The sequence below is a fragment of the Cygnus olor genome, chromosome 20 (assembly GCF_009769625.2).
Source record: "Cygnus olor isolate bCygOlo1 chromosome 20, bCygOlo1.pri.v2, whole genome shotgun sequence".
Classification (NCBI taxonomy): Eukaryota; Metazoa; Chordata; class Aves; order Anseriformes; family Anatidae; genus Cygnus; species Cygnus olor.
This window is the reverse complement of record NC_049188.1, coordinates 7,752,556-7,775,102: the sequence shown is the minus strand read 5'-3', so window position 1 is coordinate 7,775,102 and position 22,547 is coordinate 7,752,556. Positions and strand designations below refer to the sequence as shown.

The 22,547-nt window shown below is 36.9% G+C and overlaps 1 protein-coding gene across 9 annotated transcripts in view; it reads left to right on the top strand.

The window, feature by feature from the left end:
- NCOR1 (nuclear receptor corepressor 1) overlaps positions 1–22,547 on the top strand; it is a 66,571-nt gene that overhangs the window by 28,390 nt on the left and 15,634 nt on the right. For all 9 annotated transcript variants that reach the window (XM_040532763.1, XM_040532762.1, XM_040532760.1 and 6 more), the window contains 17 exons: positions 135–313; positions 786–840; positions 1,644–1,745; positions 8,758–8,888; positions 9,408–9,625; positions 11,222–11,284; positions 11,955–12,094; positions 12,855–12,981; positions 13,473–14,025; positions 16,008–16,134; positions 16,442–16,637; positions 19,327–19,500; positions 20,362–20,522; positions 20,911–21,031; positions 21,134–21,235; positions 21,733–21,827; positions 22,284–22,452. In XM_040532763.1, coding sequence (XP_040388697.1) covers positions 135–313; positions 786–840; positions 1,644–1,745; positions 8,758–8,888; positions 9,408–9,625; positions 11,222–11,284; positions 11,955–12,094; positions 12,855–12,981; positions 13,473–14,025; positions 16,008–16,134; positions 16,442–16,637; positions 19,327–19,500; positions 20,362–20,522; positions 20,911–21,031; positions 21,134–21,235; positions 21,733–21,827; positions 22,284–22,452 — 2,713 coding nt within the window. The remainder of the gene's footprint in view (positions 1–134; positions 314–785; positions 841–1,643; positions 1,746–8,757; positions 8,889–9,407; positions 9,626–11,221; positions 11,285–11,954; positions 12,095–12,854; positions 12,982–13,472; positions 14,026–16,007; positions 16,135–16,441; positions 16,638–19,326; positions 19,501–20,361; positions 20,523–20,910; positions 21,032–21,133; positions 21,236–21,732; positions 21,828–22,283; positions 22,453–22,547) is intronic.

Genomic DNA, 22,547 nt, shown 5'->3' with positions numbered 1-22,547 from the left:
ATAGAAAAAATGTTTGAAGCTACCTGTGAATGTATACTGTGGTGGAGCTTTAAAGCATTGTGTAATTCAACAAATGTAAACATTAGTAGCAACTTCTTGTATTCTTTACTTTTTGTTTTATTCTTTGCCTGTAGAATAATGAAAAACAAATGCGTCAGCTCTCAGTCATTCCTCCCATGATGTTTGATGCAGAACAAAGACGAGTGAAGTTTATTAATATGAATGGTCTGATGGAGGATCCCATGAAAGTTTATAAAGACAGACAATTCATGAATGTCTGGACCGACCATGAGAAAGAGATTTTTAAGGAAAAGTAATGGGCTTTCTTCTCTCTTATTTTTATTGCATTGCAGATAACAGTTAAACACCTAACCCCACAGTAAACATCAGTTAAATTAGAAATTCTGAAGGTTTTGTGCAGTGATATTTGATAATGTTCTTAGTTGGATGAATGAAATGTTGCAGAAGGTTTAGACTGCTCCAAATATTTTTGAACTGTGTAGGCTTGCATCCATTTAGTCTGTAGATAAGAAATTCTTTAAAATGCCTTAGTTTTCTGATAGGATAAAAATGTGAAGCGTAGGTATACAATCTCATTATATTAGTTAATTGCTAATTTTAAGTGCTTAGTTCTAAATTTGTTCAATTTGAAAACTAGACTTTTTAGACTAATTTCAATTGCAAAATCGAGGGAGTGCTGGTGGCACAGATTGTTTAGAGGACTGCTTTGCTTATTTGATCATGAATTATGTTGTTAAACTTAAATAATTTCTGATTTGTAAAAGGTTTGTCCAACATCCCAAGAACTTTGGTCTAATTGCTTCCTACCTGGAACGAAAGGTAAGACCTTTTTTAATATAAGTAGAGCCTAGGGTGGGATCCCTAACTTTCCAAATGTAAGTCATTTATTCCAGCATCATTTTACCTTCTTGGAAAAAATGTGTAATTCCATAAAAATTATTGCTTTGACAAAATTTCATAGTGCTTGATCAGTAACACCATCAGTGCATGCAAACATATAACAAAAGTTAGCGGAATGACACTATTGACAGCAGTAAAAGAAAATGACACTTCATTTAGTTTTGATCTTACTTTCTTTTTGAAGCAGGTAAGCTGCTTAACAATCTTACTTGTTAGATAAGGGCATAATTGGCTCTGCTGAGCCACTGTGTTACCTCTAAGAAACTTTGCCTCCACCTTTCAAGTCAGTGGGATCCTACTGCTGGCTAAATTAGTCTTTAGATCTGATTTTTTTAGTCTTTAGAACTGACTTTACAGAGCTGATGTAAAAAGTGATGGAGAGTTAGGATTTTTTTAAAACTTATAGCAGAATCTTGAATACATAGGACTATTATGATAAATAGAAGCTTTTGCGTTTGTGAATTGTTTATTATATGTTAAATCACACAGACTGAGGTAGCTGAGAGATATTATTAATATAGGAGACCTGTGTTTAACACAGTCTAATTTTATGCATGGTTATGTTGCTACGTTTGTGTATGACTTCGCTTCTCTACTGATCAAACAAATATACTAGTGTTTTATTTTAGTCTAGGGACTGAATAGTTTTCAGCATTAAATTAAATAATAAAAATGTATTTTTTTTGTAGGAGTGAAACTTTTTTTTTGCTTTTTCACTTTAGAATGTTCCCGACTGTGTATTATATTATTATTTGACTAAGAAAAATGAAAATTACAAAGCACTTGTGCGAAGGAATTACGGTAAACGCAGAGGAAGAAATCAGGTATCTAAAATGCATTTGTCACTTGAATATTATCATTTTATTGTTTCATATTTACAACTGTTCATATTTACAACTGTCTTGCAATCCTGTATAGAAAGCAAGTTATATGCATGAAGTGGAAAAAAAGGGAAAAGTAATTTTTCCACTAGTACACTCTTATCCCCTTTAAATATAAGGAATCCTGACATCGAGGGTTTTTTTTTGGTTAGCTAGTTTTTAATTCTGTGGAATATCTCCTTCCTTTGCACGTTTGTGACTTTTCTAACATGACAGCTCATTTTATTTGAGGATCCTGCCATAGACATGGAGGTTGAATCCATCATCAAATCCCATGGTGGAGCCAACAGAAATAAGGTTATACATGTGACTTGCAGTGGAAAAAATATAATCGCTTTATAATGCCAGTGTTTGTCAAAAAGCAGAAATTAATGGTGATCGTTATATGGTGGTCAGGCTCAAAGTCAAACTGGAACTTAACAGCAAGAAAAAAGAGACCAATTTAATGCATGCAAATTAAAAATTCTGCTGATTCAGGAAGAATTCATTTGGAAGTCTTGGAAGCCTTTGGAGGGGAAAAGAGCAGCATATTACAAGGAATATATACATTTGCTAGGCTACCAGGGTTAGTGTGGATATTGGAAAACAAATGTAATTTAAGAAACTCAGACTTTTTCTTAGTTAGGAAAATGGGAAGAGTGCTGTATGTTCTCTGAATGTGTCCCTGCTCTTCCCATTTTGATTTCCCCTTGCATCTAACAGCATTCTGAAAACAGAATAAAAGATACATTAGTAATGAGATTGGGAAGGAGGGTCGTATATGTAATAAAATACATGAACAAAGAAAAAGTTGTAAAGATGAAGCCTGCAGGTGTTTTGAGTTTGTATCCTTAAAACGAATTTAACAGCTACAAATCAGTATGGATACAAAGTGCTGAAGAAACATTCAGTATTTTGTTAGAACTGAAGCTTGTTGGGGGGGGGGGGGCGGGTACAGGAAAGGAAGGTCCTATAAAATTCAGGATTTTTGAAGTCCTTAGACCTTAAAATCTGAAAAGTTGTGATTTATTGGATTTAGTCATATCCCAGCAGCAATACTAAAGAGAAAATACTAAAGAGACTTTGAGTTATTGTGACTGCGCAAACCTGTATTGAACTACAAAACAGTGAATTAAGTAAATAATGCATTTCAGAATATGTGAATACTTTTTTTTCCTAGTAATGTAAGCTTTGTGAGAGTCCCAGTAAATGTATTAGTTATATAGAGTAAAATTACTGCATGACGACTTCAGCTGATGAGTTGATCCTGTTGGCTAAAACTGGTCAGCATGTTATGCTTCTATGGTGTTGTTGTACTTGAGCCTTTTGAGTTGTGGTCTGGTATTCTAAAAAAAGAGATTGTGTTGATGAAGACTTACTTCTCTGTACCCCCACAAATTATGGACAGCTTGGGTGAAGGTAATTTTCATTATGCAAAGGACTTTGCAGGTAGTGACAGTAGAAGTTCTGACTTCTGTAATGGGAGAAAATGTTTGCAATGTGTCCTGTATTTTGCCAGAACTTCTATTAGACTTTAAGTCTAATAATGCTTTCTTAATAGGAAAATGTGTTGTTGTGTGTCTGGTAGTGGTAAAAGATTAAACCAAGGATGTATGGTAAATACAAAGCAGATAAGTCTCTTTTCTTGTCCAAAAGAGACTTCTAGACAGTTGCTGTGAGAACTAAGTGCAGAGAATGTTGCTGTTTTAAGTGGCTTAGTTTTTATAAAATGAGATTGGCATGATCACAGTAAGTATATATATGCTGAGCAATATCTTCACCATATGGTGTTCTGTTGCAGCTGTTCTAAGAGGTAAAGAGACATAACTGGTTCAAGCTGTAACATAACGTAACTTTAAGTTTTGATGTATTCAGAAGATCGTAATTGTATATTTACATGTCTTTCAGCTTTGTTGCATTTTAGAATATCAAAACTGGTAGAATTCAAAATTTGGATGATTTCTCAACCCACAAATTGTTTGCTTTCCGTGAGTAATGATTTTAATCAGGGAAGATTTTAATTAGTTTTGTACAGAAGTGAATAAGACTTGTGAGCTTAGCTAACAATAAAATGAAACTGAAGGTGCTCTGCTGGGCTTTACAGCTGCTCTTGTGAATACTTATTTCTACATAAATAACAGTAAGTATGTGCGTAGGAGCACTGAAGTTGCTCTAGTTGTTCGTTGGACTCGGATCACTTGCTCTTTGAATTTTAAGAGTTGTAGGTCTTAGTTGCTAGTTGTTAATCCACAGTAAGTACATTGCTAAACTGTTCAATGGGCAACTGCTAGACTTAATGTGTGCTCTATGGTGAGGATGCAGATAAGTGTCAGGCTTCATAGATCTGAAGACTTAAAGAATACTTGCAAAGTCAAGGAAATTCTCTAAACAACCAAAATGGGGGAAATCTTACCATTTCTGGAAGTTTATATTCAGGAGTATTATAATTAGTGTTTAGTGATGCTATAGAAAGGAATTAGATGGTACCAAAAATTATGTTTAATCATTAATAAAACTAAGAAATACAATTAACAACATCTATGTAAGCTAGTCAAAAAAAACACTTGAGAGTGTTGAACTGTCTTGCTTGCCAGAACTTTTATCTTAAGGTTGCAGAATGTAATTCATTCCCCGTGTCCCTCCCTCACCCCAGCTTTGTTTGAAGCTGATATTTTTTGTTTCTCTGAGTAGCAATCTGAAACTTCCTTGCTGATTGGCAAATACAAGATATGTAAGATTTATGATGTGCTCCAAGATGTGCTTATGCCTGCCAATAACAGGTGCTTCAGCTTGAACTCGTAAGAGTTCATATATTTTTGTAAATTAGAAGGCAAGCAAGAAGAATGGTGCAGTAGAGAAGATATAAATTATGGTAATGATGTTGAAATGCTTAAGAGAATTTTTTTTAGTGAGTACAACTTGACTCAAATTTCAGCAGAGGCTTTTACTTTAAAGAAGCTAACTGCTAAATTAAGGCATATAAGGTTAAGATATGTAAGGCTAATTGAATTCTGGTACGCTTTTGTCCTTAAATAGGCTTAGAAAGGACTTCTTATTAAATGCTGCCTAAACTGTTATAGAATGCACACAGAGGCAACTGAACAGGTGTGTCTTAAACCAAATGTGACTTAAAATGAAGAGCAAATTTTTGACATAGTATTAAAAGAAAGCATGGCTATACAAAACACCGCCCACAGATAGTTTGTGGGGCTGTCACTTCGCAAGTTCGGTCAGTGAATGCTGGGAGTTCATGCAGCAAAGACATCAGTGCTTTTGCACTGGTTTCATTACAGATAATTGCATAAATAATTCATTGAGAGGAGGTTCTTTCTGCGTAAAGTTTCTCGTTGCAATTTGGTGGCAGAGCAGGAGTGAGGGGGGTGACTTTTTTGCAGTCTAGCTGCCTGGTCAGCATAAACCAGTGTCCGTGGATCAACCCGCATGGCTCTGCAGCAGGTGGGACAGCCCAGTGATCTGACAGGACAGAAATTTGCTGTACTTGTGGGACGGCCAATCGTGCTGAGCTCCCTGGGGATTACCTCGGGTGACCCCAGGGAGATTAAAAGGTTGTATGTGAGACGGGCAACTCTTCTGTAGGCAGCTTAAGTGGCAGAATGACACAATTTCCTGGAATAAACATGTTGCTGGGTCAGGCAGCTGCTGCTAAAGAGCCGTGTGATGTTGGTGCTGTTGTGGGTTTTGTCCTTTTGAATCTTATCCTGAATTAAAGCCCGTCCCCTTGCCTGGATAGTAAAAGTTTTAAGCAACAGATGAATGTGCAGGTACGTCGCTGACTGAGGCTTCAGCTGTTTTAAGGTTTGTGTTTAACCTGCCCTTGACCTATTGATTATGCATGTTCACTAAATTCTCTGTCAAACAGAGAATCCTGTTGTTTACAAAACGTAATGTTAAGGTAACCAAGCAAAAACAACAGAAGATTTTCAGCATCTGTTTTGTAAATGTAAAATACAGAATGTGAATGTAAAATACAGATTTTTTTTGTCTGAAAATGCATATTTTAACTCCTCAATTTGAGGCCAGTCTGTCTAGGACAATGGAAATAATTTACTTTAGCACGTGTCTCTGACGTCTTTATTGAAGGAATGTTTTGGATAACCAAGTAATGCAATATCTTATGTGCTAATAATTTGCAGGAAGATAATAGTGGTTAGCATTTGGGGTTTCTGCTCCAATTCACATTATTAAAATGTCAAAAACAAGTCCTTTCTGTGACTATTTGCAGGCTCAGTTTTGTTAATGAAATGGTGACACCTGCTGCTACACTTACAAGAAGGTTCTTCTGTAAAAAAGAAAGCCTATTTTGAGGAATTTTTCAGTGGGCTATAAACTATCTAGCGAACTCCTAAAACAGCAGTCTTCTGGATCTCTGTCCTTGTCTTTCTATGAATTCCAAGTGTATGTTGGGCATTTCTTTGGAAGGTAGCCTTATATAAATATTACGTGTATTTTGCTTTTCAAGGTTGATTTGCAGAGTCTTAAGACCCAGTAAGGAACAACTCAGTTCTGCATGCATCAGATTTGAGTGGATAGCATCTAGGTATGGCAGTTCTTCTGAATTGGTGACTCTGGCTGAAGCGGTTTGTTTAACCCATTCACGCTCAAGCCCCTTCGGTGTAAATCCCTGTGAATGGTTCCCTCTGCGTGGCCATGTCTGACTCTCCACCCTCTCTATGTACTGTAGTTTCTTTTGAAAGCGTATTTAAGGCAGAACTTAAACTGCAATCATTTATTTAAGATCTTAGGTGTTTTCAGAGGGGGGGAAGAAAGCTTTTTCTTCCTCCTCCCTCTCCCCTTGCCTTTGACTGGAGTTCTGCCCACCACAACTCGTGTGGTGTCTCCCGTTTTTGTTGTGTTGTGCCCAGTCCAGCAGGCTTGGCTTTTTCTGCGGCACTTGGAGGATCACCCTGTTACGATGCTTTTCAGCATGAATGGGCAAAATGGGTTAAGCTCTGCATACTCGGTGTGGACTTGTTGGCTTTTGAAGCCCATCAGAATTCATTTGCTTCGTGTAATGGTTCTGGGAATTTTGGGAGTTACATGATTTATTTAGTGGCAGCCTTACTGCTTGGTGCTTTACTCTGGAGAGGGAGGAATTTGCAAGCAAGCCATGGGCATAGAAATTCCGCAGTGTTGGGAAGTGTAAGATGTGTTTGTCGTGTGCAGGTTGATTTTTATGGATAGTAAACGGCAATAGTTAGGCTCCTTTTATGCTGAAAAGGGTGCGTGGCCTATGCTGCTGGACTGACCAGCCTTTTATCTGGTTAATAGTCAGTGACTTAAAAAAGATCCAAAGGGGAAGTATCCCACACAAATAAATACTTGCTATGTAATCTGTATTTAAGAGAATTTCTATTCCACATTATCTTTTCAGGCATAAGACCTGATTTTTTGTGTAATTAGTGCTTCCATGCATACAAACTCCCCAATTATGTTTGTAACACTATGAAGTGTAGTAGAGATTACAAAGCATCAGCTATGTTACCAGCTTGATTTTTTTTTTTACCTTGACTGGTCCATTTCAGAAAAGCTGTTTTGAGAGCTGAAGTCTTCAAAGTACTGGGAAGCAACACAGTAGGAAGAAAAAATATGCTAAAACGTAAACAATTTCTTCTGTTTCCATATTTGATGTAGTTTTCTCAAAATATAACTTTTCTGTGTGAATACATGTATTTTTCTAATGCTTTCTTAAAACGTCGCAGGATATTTAGCTTCTCTAATGCTAGGGTACCTCTAACAGCTAAGTCAGACAGCGAATGCCACGGGTAGTTTATTTTTTTGTGTGATAAGGAATAGCAAAAACAATGCCATGTTCTTGCATTTTTGAGACTTTATTTCCCTTCTTAGCAGTTGTAAGTGGCCATCCTGGTAATTCTTTGTGATTATATGAAGTAACAGAAATTCCTTGCATTAATTCCTGTTTGAAGTAGATCATGTCTTCTGGAAAGTTTAAGTCAAATTTATCTGCTTTCTAAAATGAGATATTTTTTCCACATGGCAGTCATCTGGATTCACTCTGAGAGATAAGGAGTGAGTGTCCCTTAACAGAGAATACGTAAATAGTATTTTGTGCTGTTCTCTGTAGGATAACAGTGGGTAATGGTAATTACTGTGTCTTTTGTTGGTACTTATATGCGTGCAGAACTATAATCTCAATACAGGCTATAGTGTATAAAAAAAAATAATCTAGGTTATAATTTTCCTTCTGCACAACATAAATTCACTAGAAATATAAATCTAAAATTCCTGACCTTTTTTGAACAATTATATTTCGTAATTACTAATAACAGCCTTGAGAAAGGTGGCTTAGATTTGGTCTTATTGTTCATGCTACAATATCTTCTGCTTTCAAGTTGTGAGCTGTCGTGTTTTGCTTTTTTCAAATGTACAACATTAAAAATGAGATTTGAGGGGAGCAACAACATTACTACACAAGATGTTAGACCTTTCCTAGGCACTTCTAATGATGTGGCCGTTCATTTTTAGTACAATGTACAATAACACATTTATTTGTTACCATGTACAAGTGTATGTTATCATGTCCGTGCTCACAACCCGTACCTCCATTGAATTTATAAGAGAAAATACAATATCTGAATAGAACAGCTGAACAGAAGAAACTCAAGAGAAAATAAGCTGATAGGTACTGAGGATATACAGCTAATATGTAGAAACTGAATATTCTGTGGCAGAGAAGATTTTGAATTCTGGGAAATATGCTTAATTCATTATAGTTCCAGGGTGTAGATAGGTATTACAGTTTTTGGCAGAGGTGTTTTACTGTTTTGTTGACAGATGTGCAGTGACTGTAACTTAAAATATTATTGCAGTGACTGCAACTTAAAATACTATTGGGTTGCAGGTAAGTTAATATCAGTGTTTGTGTTGCTCTTGAGTATGAGTTGCTGTATCTTTCTACATACTGTTGTTAAAACATGTAAATTCCATTTTATTTTAGCAACAAATTGCTCGTCCTTCTCAAGAAGAAAAGGTAGAAGAAAAGGTAGAAGAGGAAAAAGCGGAAAAAGCAGACAAAAAAGAGGAGGAAAAGAAAGATGAGGAGGAAAAGGATGAGAAGGAGGAATCAAAGTAAGTATATATGGATTGAAAACACACTAATTCATTCCTGATTGCAGCAACTTTTTATTACAAAGAGCAAAATGGAGTTGCTATTAGTCTAACAGTGAAATCTGGACTGAAAACTTTCTATTTAGGTTAGTTCTTTTGCATTAAGCTTTTTTTGATTTATAAATTTTTGTCTTGCCGATATAATCAGGCTGGTACAAAAAGCCAGTGTGTTTTTTCTGTTTTTTTTTTTCACGTGTAACACTTTGCATCTCATTGGCTTAGTTTTTTTTAATGTTCCGTCACAATGTGTGTATCTTCTTTACAGTTGATAATGTCATACATCTGTTATTCTCTAGCAATTCTGACTTTTGGGCAGTAAGTGAATTCTGTTTCACTGTTAAGGTGTCTTTTGGTGTTGTTTTCTTCCAAGTCAAAATGGGAAGTAAGATCTGATGCATAGTTTTTAAAATCGTGTTCAGGAATATCTGTCCATAAGGGCTATCTGAATGAGTCTGAATTACTTTTGTTAACTATTTTCAGAGAGAATACCAAAGAAAAGGACAAAACTGAAGTTGCACCAGAGGAAACAGAGGAAAGGGAACAGGCCACTCCTAGGGGCCGAAAAACTGCCAATAGTCAAGGTCGTCGTAAGGGCAGAATCACCAGATCAATGACAAATGAAGCTGCACAAGCAAATGCTGCTGCAGCTGCAGCCACTGAAGAACCACCACCGCCTCTTCCACCCCCACCAGAACCTTGTGAGTAGCATTTATAGGACACTTGGGGACCCATCTGGTAGTCAGGCTCTTCACTGAAATAAAGCTGTGCTCTGTGCATGGAGTGCATTTTGGGGTTGTTTTTTTTGTTTAGTATTACGTCTTTATCCTTAGGCCTGCTCATAATTTTGTGACTGGTACTGCTAAACTTCATGAATGTAACTGAATGGTATGTGTGTAATCAGATGAGTCTGTTAAAACCACGTGTGGGGCAGGGGGAGCCAGATAAGCGTTTCTGTGATAACTACTTTTTGTCTGTTTGCAGGGTTAATGCTGTATCCATAGAGATCCAAATGCATTTGACAAAGATTGACTTACAGGCTGTAGCTCACAGAAGTTGTTGTTAAATAAGTAGACCTGATATTTGAGTACTTTGGGGAGTTTCATAATCTGAAATAGATCCTAGCAATTAATTTTTGTTGTTGTTTCTGTATTAGATGGCAAGAGAATTCTTTAAAATAGAAGTGTTACTCTGTTGGCATGTATTGTTAGATAAAACTACGCTATCTCTAGCTGCATGTCTAAAAAGGCTGACATAATCTGTGGTGGCGCAGAAACACTATCATACAAAATACCTTGTGGCTAGTAAATAATTATTTAGGGTGGTGTGGCAATTTTTTTTTCCTGCAGTGCTCTGCTGTAGCAAAGTTTATTGCTCTTAGCTCTTCAGCTGTGTAGTTACAGGCAGCTAGATACTCTTACAGACGTTATAACAACTTTCTATTACTCAAATATTCAGGAAGTACAGAGTAAGTGGGCATGGCAGTTCACCTGTAGCTTAAATTATCAGAAATGGACGTTTTGCTCAGTTGATAAACTTCTTTGTCAGCTGCTGAACTAAGACAATAGTTTTTTTCTTTATTTTGATGAGATTTTCTGGAAATCCAGAATAGCTTTTGAGTGCATCAGATATTTTATAGTGTCCTACTTGTATTGTTTGTTAATGGAAGTTGTTGAATACCCACTAATTGATAAGTAACCATTTCAGTCCTTTCTGCAGTAGTCAGTGAAATAGGATGGAACTAGCTCATAGCACACTGGATTGTGAGAAAAGTGCAGAACTCCTTTTGGAGAAGCTACTGTGTTTTGCCTCCTTCCCTCCAGTTGTGAACAATATTAAAATCAATGAAATACTGCTGTGTTTTGTATTTTACCCTGAGTTGATTACATACTTGCTATGTAAGGTCAGGGTTAAATTACAGTTGAGAATCAGTTTTATTTCTTCAGGCCCCATTGTAGTCAATGTACTGATTAAGACAATCATATGGGCAGTAAGAGCACAGAAAGTTCTTTTGTGATTTTTAGAAGAATATAGCATGTTTGAGTTACAGTAATATCTAAATTTAAGGAACCTTGCCAGATACATAGAAAAGAATGGATCACAAGGGAGAAAAAGGGCACTGCTGAGAATGTACATTTATATCTTGGTTTAAAGGAGGCTGACTATTTCCCACTGACAAGAGCAGTTTTTTCTGAGTGACTTGAATAAGCCTTAATGTAAACAGGATAATAGATTATGGGATGGTCATAAAAGTGGCTCTTAGTCTTTTCTCTGATCAGTCATTGTTTTTCTTTCAGCTTCTGCAGAACCTGTGGAGACATCCCGCTGGACAGAAGAAGAAATGGAAGTTGCTAAAAAAGGTAAACCTTGTAAAACTTCTATTTTACTTCAGAATACTTGTATTCACTGAATTATTGAAAACATATTTACTTCAAATTCTACAAGTCCAAATTCATTGCAGCGCTACACGAATGAATAACTTGAAATTTGCTGGTTTTTTTTTGTTTTTAACACAAACATCTTTAACAGAAAAATGCATTTTTTTGGGGATGTGTTGACTTATTTCATATGGCCTACTTAGAGCTATTTGATGTTGTACTTGGTCCACAGAAGCCTGAGAAACAGATGTGAAGATATGTATGTTGTATGTAAATCTTCAAAGTAATGTGTTTAAAGTTTAGAAAATGTCCTTTTGTATAAGGCATTCTTCAAGCAGAAAAGTTAGTGTATTTTATAACTTGTTACTTGGTAGATACTGTCATCTGTAAATATTATGCATAAAATAAACATTTTAGCAAAGGCGTTATGTATTAGCAACAGCAAAGAGTTGAGTTGGAAGGCTTTATTAGCAGACATTTAGATACTCAGCTTTTTACCACCCCATAATTAGTGGTCATATACGTTTTCACTGAGAATTATTTTAAAGGACGGCAATACTTGTGTATTCCCTTCCCACTAGTTCCATTTATTAGGGTTTGGGTAGCTGAATTATTTATCATAGTAAATATCTGTTCCTATACGTTTGAACAGGCCTAGTAGAACATGGACGCAACTGGGCAGCAATTGCCAAAATGGTTGGGACGAAAAGTGAAGCTCAGTGTAAGAACTTCTACTTCAACTATAAAAGGAGACACAATTTGGACAGTCTCCTTCAACAGCACAAACAGAAGGTAAGTGCAGTGGGCATTGACTATTTTACAGGGAAAAACTTGGCATCTCTCTGAAGTCCTTCATCATGCTTCACTAAGACCGTGTTGCAGTAACCACTTGTTTCCTTTTCTACTTGTTTTTGTGTTGCAACATATATCTCCTAGAAAAGGCAGCTGATTCTCACTGACCTCTGATACTAATCACTTCATACTTCAAAATGCAGTAGAAATTTTTCTATCAGATAGCACGCTCAAGCCTGAAGAGTTCCTTAGCTCTTTGAAAATGACATTCCTTATCAGTACACCAGCAAGTAAAGAAGTTCAGGTCATTGCTGTAAAACATTTACCTTGAAACACGTCGTGTCACTCAGTAAGCACTAACCTTACAAATCAGAGCAAAAGAATTAATAGAAGACAACCAGGAACTGAAAGTTCTGGGGCATCTAAAATAGAATACTGAGGGCTGGAATCCTCTAAGCTGTGGTGTCCTTGTCTTCTCTCCACTGAAGTGAAGAGCTTCAGTGTCTGTGTTTGCTGCAGTAGTTTTGTTCTTCCCCCAAATACGTAAGGAGTCAGTGGTTTGTTCCCAAACTTATTTTTGGTCAGAAACAGCAAAAGCTGGACAAAAGTTGAAAGGGTATGCCCTTGTGAATGAATATGTGCTAAACAGAGATTCGGTGCCTTTTATTTTAACCTGAGATTAAGAAACGGAAATGCATGTTAAAAACAAAACAAAAGCTTGTAAATGTTCAGTATGATATAAATACCATATATTTATCAGTCTTCACGAAGGCCCCGTGAAGAGCGAGATGTGTCACAGTGTGAGAGCGTAGCTTCGACTGTGTCAGCTCAGGAGGATGAAGACATTGAAGCATCTAATGAAGAAGAGAATCCAGAAGACAGTGAAGGTAACTGGCAGGGAAGAGAACTCCTGTATGCACTGAAAGAGAGGGACGGACATGTTTAGTCTGTGTCAATGATACGATCTGAAAGTTTTGTTCCACTTCCTAATGTGGTGCTCAGATACTGTGTTTCAGTTGGATTTTAATTGTTTGAACTCACTTCACTAGTTGTATCTGAAGGGGGAAAAAGCATTTTCAGTATTGAGTGGCCTGAAAATACTAATGCTTAGTATTTTGAGTTATTTTGATTATTCTGTTTTCTAGAGGATAAATTAACAGCATGTGGCTGAAAAATTGTGCATGCTGAAGCAAGTTGAACCAAAGATGTGTAACCTTTGTTAGTTAATGCTCTCAGTAAAACAGCTGGGCAATTATCTTGTGTTTTGAGACAGCAGACATGCATCTGATTATTTTAAAAAAAAAGATAAAAAGCAGCAGTTGACTGAAACTTAGTTGGATCTCATTAAGTCGAACCTTTATTCTAAAACTTTTTTCAGGCGCTGAAAATAGTTCCGATACAGAAAGTGCTCCATCTCCAACTCCAGCAGAACCTGCTAAACCAAGTGAAGAAACTCCACCTGACAATGCTGCCTCAAAAATAACCACTGAGGCAGCAGCAGAACAGGAATCTGTAAAACCTGCAGCCAGCACATCTCCCTCCTTAACAGCCCAAAGTGTATCAACAGCTGAAAGTCAGACCTCTGAGCCACAGGTTAAGGAAGAAATAAATAATGAGGCAGAAGAACCTATGGATGTTGACAGTAGAAGCCATGCAGTTGAAGCTAAGCCTGTGCTCAATCTTCCAGTACATACCAAAGTAGAACCTGTAGAGACGGAAATGAGGCTACCAGAGAATATTCAAGTAAAAATAGAGAGTGATACCAAAGAGAGGGAGATGGAGAAAACCAAGGAAAAGTCGGAACCTGAGGAAATGGACTATAGTCTGTCACAACAGGTTAACTCAGCAAGACAAGAATCACATTCAGATAATGATTCGAGTGCTACCTGTAGTGCTGATGAGGAAGTTGATGGAGAGCCTGACAGACAAGGGTGAGTTTAATTGTTTAGCATTCATAAATTGCCATCTGTAAAAAGTGGTTTTACTTAACAGTGGTCAAAACCTGTCATCAGTAGCAATATTTTTGTTATGAATTTTTACTATAGAAAGAATTTCTAAAGAGGCTTTGCCGGAAGTGCAATAGAGGGAAATGTTGATTAAAAAATCTGATGAAAAGCCCAAAGAAAGCTCTTCTAATGCAGAGCAAGGCAAAATTCTATAGTGATTGACTGGGTAGTTAGCAAACTAGCACAACTACCTGGAAAGCTAGAGAATAAGGGAAACTGAGCCATTTAGGATCTGTTCAGAGAATGGGAACCATGTTAAACAGTCATCTGGAAAGGACAGCAGCTTACTAAAACACTGAAAACTTGCCAAAGCATGAAAAAAGATTCAAGATGCTCCTGGCATGAGTGTCCAAGATGAATAACTGGTATTTTCTGGTGAGAAGGGGAAGCTTTTGTTGCTGCATGATTGTCTGGTACACAGACACTTAAAAATAAATTACCAACTCAAAAAAAAAAAAAAAAAAAAAGTGGGGAATTTTGTAAATCCCACCATCTATCCACTAAGAAAATCATCAGTGATTGTGTAATTGGATCTGTACTAAATTTCTTTGTTTTTTTGTTTGCTGCTTTTGCACAGTGCTTCTGTACAAGTCTACACATTCAGAAGTACACATTCTTTATAGTGTGATTCACTCACTTGGGAAATCTTGTGGGCCGTCCATTCCCTTTAGAGTAAAACTGTTTGAATGCAGAGCCAAAAATTCAGCATGTTTTAATTGATTCTTATTCTCACAAGTTCAATTTAGTAGAATGTAGCCAAACCTCCTTGAATTTGATAGGAAAAACAGCCTGAATATGTTTTAGTAGATGACAGTAACTTAAAAATAAAATAATAAAAAATCTAAGGGCATAAAATGCTCATATTTTAGTTCTTTTTACATTTCACATTTATTTGCTTGTATACCCTCTAGAGTCCTGTACCCAATTACTGCCATTGAACCATGTTATATCAGCTGATAGAACAATCTCTTGAAGACTATTATTAATAGAGTCGTGGAAGGTATTTCTCACCCCCTACCAGCCTGTGTCTGTAAACTAACAGACGAATGCCCTGAGAAGTAGATGACCTCTTTCTTCAAAGTGTATAGTAGTGTCTGCATGCATCTAGTCGTTCCTGGGAACTCGGCCCTAAACAGCGTGGATAACCCACACGAGCAGATAGGCCTTTAAATGGACAATGCTGCTTATATTTGGAACCTTTGTAACTTTGGGGGTAGATGGTTCATTCCACTGATGATAAATGAAATCTTTTAATGTTCTGTTGGTGCAATTCCTGTGTAACCATAGCGTAGCTTCAGAGCCAATGCCCCCTCCTTCCCAGTGGTCTTAATATACACACAGTACTGAGGATAGATGTTAAATGTCAGAAGTATCCAGTATCATTGTTCCACATGTGCTCTTTTGAAGAGGGCAGTCAGTGGTGTTTCTGCACCCTCTGCCTCTTCAGACATCTTTCCACTTCAAAAATGTATTAGCCCTCCATGTGGAAATAGGCTGTTGTACGCTACACTACTGTTTATGTATTTCCTATGCACTAAATATATCCAGTGCTTGCCATCTATTTTTTCCCCAAGGCATTCTTTATAAAGAAAGTTGCATTGTGGTAGTACCGTATATATAGAAACTGCATACGTGAATTTCTGGTTTTCAAGATTCTGAACAATTCTTTCGGTATTTCTTTGTATTTTACAATATAGCAGTATCTGTTGCTTATTCTACCAGATGTGCTTTGGGACAAACAAAACATGATTTTGATTTTTTTTTTTGACTTTGTCCGGTATGTTAAACGTGTTGTTTGTTTTTTTTTCCTTTTTGAAGTTGAGAGGCTTACTTTTGCCTGTAATTTTTAAGGCGTTTTATCTTGTTCATTTTGGTGATATTTTTCCCTTCCTTCTCTCTTTTTGCAGTATCTTCAGGGAGTCAAAGCCCTCACTGTTAAACCCCACTGGGTCAATACTGGTGTCGCCCACAATAAAGCAAGGTCAGATGGACCTACAACAACTTCACCACCGAGCTGCTGTCATACCACCAATGGTATGGGGTGTTTTAAGTGATGTTTGAAGGAACATGTTGTCCTGAGAACTACCTCTAGTACTAAAGCAGGAGAAAAAAAAAAAAGGAACAAAGAAATGTATTGTTTGCTTTGTTATAATACTTTTAAGGGGTAAATTAAGTTAAATACAAACAAATATACAAGTGTTAGCCTAAAAACAGGCACAGACCACTTGAAACGCTCATACATACACTATATACCTGCTGAAGTGGAGCTGTTGAACAAGACAGTTACTTTATAAGTACCTGCATTAATGTACCCAATGTTAACACCTTCCCCTCTTTGTAGGTTTCTTGCAGTCCCTGTACTGTTCCTGTTGGAACACCAGTGAGTGGTTATGCACTCTATCAACGACACATTAAAGCGATGCATGAGTCAGCACTGCTGGAAGAACAACGCCAGAGGCAAGAGCAGCTGGATATGGAGTATCGAAGTTCTGTAAGCCCATGCAGCACTTCCAAGAGCCCTAATGTTGAGTGGGAAGGTAGGTGGTTTTACATCTGTCATGTCATGGAGGTAACCCTGCATTTTATGTCAGCATATTCCACTGTCTGCCTCGTTTAAGAAGGAAAATTTAGCATACTGTTGATTGTTACCTTCTGATAGGACTTGATTGAAGGAACCTCTCTATTATAGCAGATGCTGCTGCAGTGACAGTGTTGGAGAACCACCTTATAATCTCCTTAGATAAAGCAGAACTGGCTCCATTGGGGTGAGATCAGAATTTAGTTTTTGGAAAGTAAAGGTGAAGTTGGGAGAGAATTACTAAGGGACAATGAGCACAATTAAGAGGAATGTTTTACTGCACGAGAGCCTGGTGAATTGAGCCCTGGAATACTGCACAAAAGAATGGTAGAACTGTCATGCTGTAGCCTGTCAGACCATGAAGGGCTGTGTGAAAGGATTTTCTTCTTGCAAATATGGAGGCTGGTTGCCTTTGCCTAAATAGATGCTGCTTGGAGGCATGATTTGAGCTGAGCTCTCGGATCTGGACCTTTGTTTCTAGAATGTGACTCTTGTGTTCTGTGGTACAGAACAAATCCAGAGCTGTTCACAGAACCTGTCAGGGTTCCTGAGTAGGGATGTTTCTATTACCATTGTTGGTTACAGGAATGTGATTCAGATGGGTAATTTATATTTCTATTTAAGATGCATTTAGTAGCTTTCATAGACACTTGCATTATGTTTTCTCTCAGCGTAAATTGGCTATTCTTTTATTCTTTGAACTGAAATTATTCTAATTCTCTTAACAACTTGCAAATTGCAAACAGCTTAGCAGATGATTGTCTTTATTTATGCAAGAAAAGCATATCCTATGGGAGGTCCAGCTCTTTGCTGTAACTGTTACCTCTAGATACCCAACTTTCTTTCCTGGGAAATTAATAAGTACAGAAACAACACTGTAACTGGGAAATAAAACCAGTGTGGCTAATGTGTTGAATGTTAGTGTTAGAGATATCATCATAGATGCATAATTCTGCATTGTTTGATTTAATATCCTTGTGCATTGTATCTGTTGGCTCCGCAATGTTAGCAGTATAAACTATCATGGTCTTTGAAATTTGAGTGCTTTGTACTTAACATGCTCAACAATTTTAAAATTATGCCGTGAAAACACTTCATCTTAATTACTTCTACTGAAGTGAAATGAAGGAAACATACCGTTTTTTTGCCTGTTAAAATAGTGAGAAGGGAACTTGTGGATTGAGGGGGGAGGGCGTAGAGTTGCTGGTTTTGGAAGTTGCTTCTTTAGGTAGAAAGTCTGGGGATGCTTAAAAGTACCGTTTAACTAAAATATTATCTGAATAACTCTTGGCATTAGCAGTACTGTATTACAAACTGTGGGAAAGTTTTAGCATCAAGTCTCCGCCAGCAAAAATCAAGGGTTTTACTGAAGCAGTGAGGAGGGATAATGTGGTTAATGTAAATGGGTTCTACAAGTCTGGACATCTTCATCTGCAGACTAAAGAGGCTGACATGCCATCAGATCATTGCAGTAGCTACTTCCTAACATACATTGTGCATGCCAGCTTGTCCATCCACTCGTGTATGTAGGAGAGAGCCCACAGGCTGCTTAAAAATCTGGTATTGCATACATTGGAATATACACATCCAGTGACTGTATTGCAGGGCATCTAGTCAAACTGAAGGGCATGTCGCTGATTGGCTTATAACAAACTACAAAATACTTCATCATTAAATATAATAGTAAAAACCTTCTTTACGAAGCTATTATGGGATGACTAGTGTCATCTTTCTTTAACCATGGAGGTAAAGATGTAGTTTCCCAGCTGCAGTAGACTTGTTCTGGCTTGTAATTTTTAATACTTAAATTGTCTATTGCCAAACAGAAGGAATTTGAAGTTGTGGTACTGGATTTTTAGTTTTCTAAAATCAATACAAATATATTTTCCCTTTAAACACAATTGACGGGCAATACTGGTATTTGAACTTTGATTTGTTGCTTCTGTGGGCAAACAAACAAGAAAAGGAGGCTTTTTGTCTGATTGAATTGGCATGTAAGTCTGGCTGAACTTGTATGTAAACCTGGCCAATGCACAGTATTTAGAAAGAAATCTTTAAATTAAATGTTTTCAGTTGTAGAGCTTTCACTTAAAGGACTTAAAGGAACCAGCTACTGTTTTTCACCAGCAAAGCATGAAAGAGTTTATACAAATAAGTTTATACAAGTGCGTAACATAATTTTAAAAACTGCAGTCTTTGCCAGGGAGAGTATTCAAGGATAATTATGTATGTGTGTGTGTGTTACAATCACTCACTGATTTCAAAATAAATGCATGAATCTGGATTACTCAAAAGAGTAGGAGGACTAAATACTTACCTTCCTCTGGTAGCACTGCGTGCTATTGTAAGAGAGGAAAGTGGTACAAAAATTGCTATCCTTATGCCTTAGTATGCAGAACCGTTTATTCCTTTCATTCAGAGAGAGCCTACATGCCTGACCTTGGCATTTTTCAGTTACTTCAGTGCCAAGTGATATTTCGAATTTAATTCTTTCCTTTCTGGTCTAAATGTGTCTTTGTAATTAATTTTTTGTACCTGATGAGTACAATCTGATATAGTAATAAGCCCTTTGTTAAAACTCTGTGGTAAACTGGACCTTTTGACTCTAATTTCTAAACTTAGGGTTCTTCTTTCTTTAACTGTCATAGGAAAACCGGTAGCCTATATGCCTTATGCTGAGGTCAAACGAGCAATAGAACAGGAAGCGCAAGTGCAAAATACAGCAACGAGGTCAGCATCACCATACAGGCTGTCTCCAAGAGAAGTCAATAAAGCCTCTCCCCAGCCTGATATGAATGCAGCTCGCTACAGTGTCCCACCAGGTAAATACTTGCTTTAGTATCATAGCAATATACAGTCTTTGGAAGCTAGGCTTTGTTACTTTATATAGTATCAAATTATTCTCTAAACATTTTTGTCAACAAAGGAGAGTAGTATGTTTTTTGTGTCTGTAGATAGATGTTCTGTATTCTTGTTCGGTTTTGTTTGCTTTATCAGCTGCCTAACATGCATTTTATTAAGCAACTAAGATGATCCAAAAAGTGTTAGAACAGCATGGGGACAAAGCAATCCAGAGTTTTTTTTTCAACTCAGTGAAAATACTGTCACTTTATGAAGGAAGAATTGAGGAAAAAGAGAGCTGCTGTTAAGCTTGACATAAGTTTCTGAATAATTGTGTAATGTTATATATTGAATGATTTATAAAATAGTGAAATAACTGGCAAATCTTAGTTCTGGAACTTGGATTATTGCTTCTGCCTTCAGAGTATAATGTCATGCTGAGAAAAGACAGAATCAGTGAAGCTTAGATTATACTTGCCTCAGTTGTTCTTATTCTTTAAGTAGAATACTTTATTTAAAAACAGAAAAGCAACAACAAAAAATGAATGTACCCTGTATTGTCAGCTTTAAAAGTTTACTTTTCTGAGTTTGCAGTTTTACAGTGCAGATTTTACTGTTTTTGAACTTCATTGCAAGGTTAGATATTACCTAATAAATTTCTAAGCACAACATATATGTGGACATAGTTTCAGAGCTGAAAATACAGCTAGATAGCTTTTGGGTATTGTGAGGTTATTCCTGTTGGAAATTGTCAGATGAGCTGTGTTATTTCAGTTCTTCTTGTCTCTCTAATGACTAATAGAGCTGAAACAGACTTTGTTTAATGTACATTCTTCCCTAAGTTCTCCAGCCAGCTCCTCACCAAGTAATAACCAATATACCTGAAGGAGTCCGCCTTCCAACTACCAGACCTACCAGACCACCACCACCCCTCATTCCATCCTCCAAAACAAGTGTGCCATCAGAAAAACCTTCGTTTATCATGGGAGGCTCAATCTCACAAGTAAGAGAACTACTTGTTGAAAATCTCTGCTTATAACATTCTTTCTGCCATTTCACCAACTGTCAATATCTTGTACTCAGTTATATGTTCACAGCATTAACAGTTAAGACCTGTACGTGTCACCACTAAAAGTCCAGGAGTTACAGGTGCTTTATAAAATAGAACACGCTGCAGTTGTTTACATTAGTAGCACAGGTGAGGATGTCCAGTTTAGGTGAACTGCATCTCTGAACTAACAGTGACACTGGAGTCCTGTTGTTTTGCACTTCGATATTTTGCAGTGGTGTTGTGTAGCATTTTGGGATTATAGTAGTATTTGCAGTCTCCTTTAAACATAGAAGTAAATCTGCATTCCAGAAACAAGAATTAACATAATATGTTGTTTCAGGGAACACCTGGCACTTACTTAACATCTCATAGTCAAGCTTCCTATACCCAAGAAACGGCAAAGCCATCAGTGGGCTCTATATCTCTTGGGCTGCCAAGGCAGCAGGAGTCAGCCAAAGCTGGTAAGAAAAGAAAAGCTGACGTGCATTTTTTTTATAGACTATTTAATAACTCATAATTAAGGAGAGATTTTCTCTCTCTATTTTTTTTTTTTTTCTGAATAGCTTCCCTGCCCTATATCAAACAAGAAGAATTCTCTCCCAGAAGTCAGAATTCCCAGCCTGAGGGACTCCTGGTCAGGGCACAACATGAAGGTGTGGTTCGAGGTAAAGTCAGTCATACAGCTTAAGAAAGAAACTTTGTCAGAGCCTGATGAAACTGAGAGAACTGGAGCCCAAACTACTGAAGTGTTGTTATTAAGTATTAAAGGATTAATCTGCTCCCTCTTTTCCAAGGCATGTGTACATGTGTTTTTGTAACAGCTCCTCCTGTCTGCATGTCTCATTTAAAAACATTTGTTTCAAGACATGCCAGTTTCAAAACTAAATTGTTGGGCATACACATAGCAATACTTCTGAAAGATATAAATACATCAAAAGAAAGGAAACTAAATACCATGGATTAATGGCTTCGCGTGATGTAAAAGGCTAAGTCAAAAGGGGAAATAATTTAGCTGTCTCAAATGCATACCATTAACAAGCTGAAAGTTTCCCTGTATTTCAGTATAAACTAACAGTTCTCATTAAAAAAGAGTTTATGTCAAGTAAAGTAGCTGTATTTTTTTGATTCCCTTATTTATCTGGATGTCTTTTTTTCAAATCAGGTACCACAATACAGGAGGGAAGTATAACACGAGGAACTCCAACCAATAAAGTTTCTGTTGAGACCATTCCTTCTTTGAGAGGCTCCATAACTCAGGTATTTTTCATCTTACTGAGAAGGCTGTAGCAAAATAATGTATTTACACTATCACCGTGAATGTATTTGCATGTCTAAAAACAGTAAATTAAAGTCACAGAATAGGAACTGCCTTAAAGAAGTTGAAATACAATCAGATGGTTAAATCCTATAATCACTGAAGTCAGTGTTGTCAGGATTTCATCTTTATGTATTTGAATATTTTTATATTTCTAAAATAAAACCACCAGAGCTTTTAGTTACAGCTAACTGAAGGCTTATTAGCAATTTCTATGAAAAATAACATCACACCTGAGTTCAAATGTTACAATCAGTTGTAACCAGTCTTGCACAGATGCTGTTTAAAGCCGTTTCATCTCATCATATTTTAAACACTAGTGTTTTATTTATTTATTTACAAAGTGTCAAAATGCTTACAAATAATTATGTTCTGAATGATATTTGATTTAAATGCAGGGTACACCAGCTCTGTCCCAGTCTGGCATAGCAGCTGATGCATTATTGAAGGGAACTATTACCCGGCTAGCTACAGAAGACAGCAGCCCAGAAAAGTGCCGGGAGGAAGCTTCAGCCAAAGGCCATGTTATTTATGAAGGCAAAAGTGGGCATATTTTATCTTATGATAGTGAGTATTTATATATTCTACTTGATTAAAGTCAAGACTGCAGCAGGCTCTGCTTTTATAATCCATAGCTGAAGTATATCTGCTTCTAAATGTAT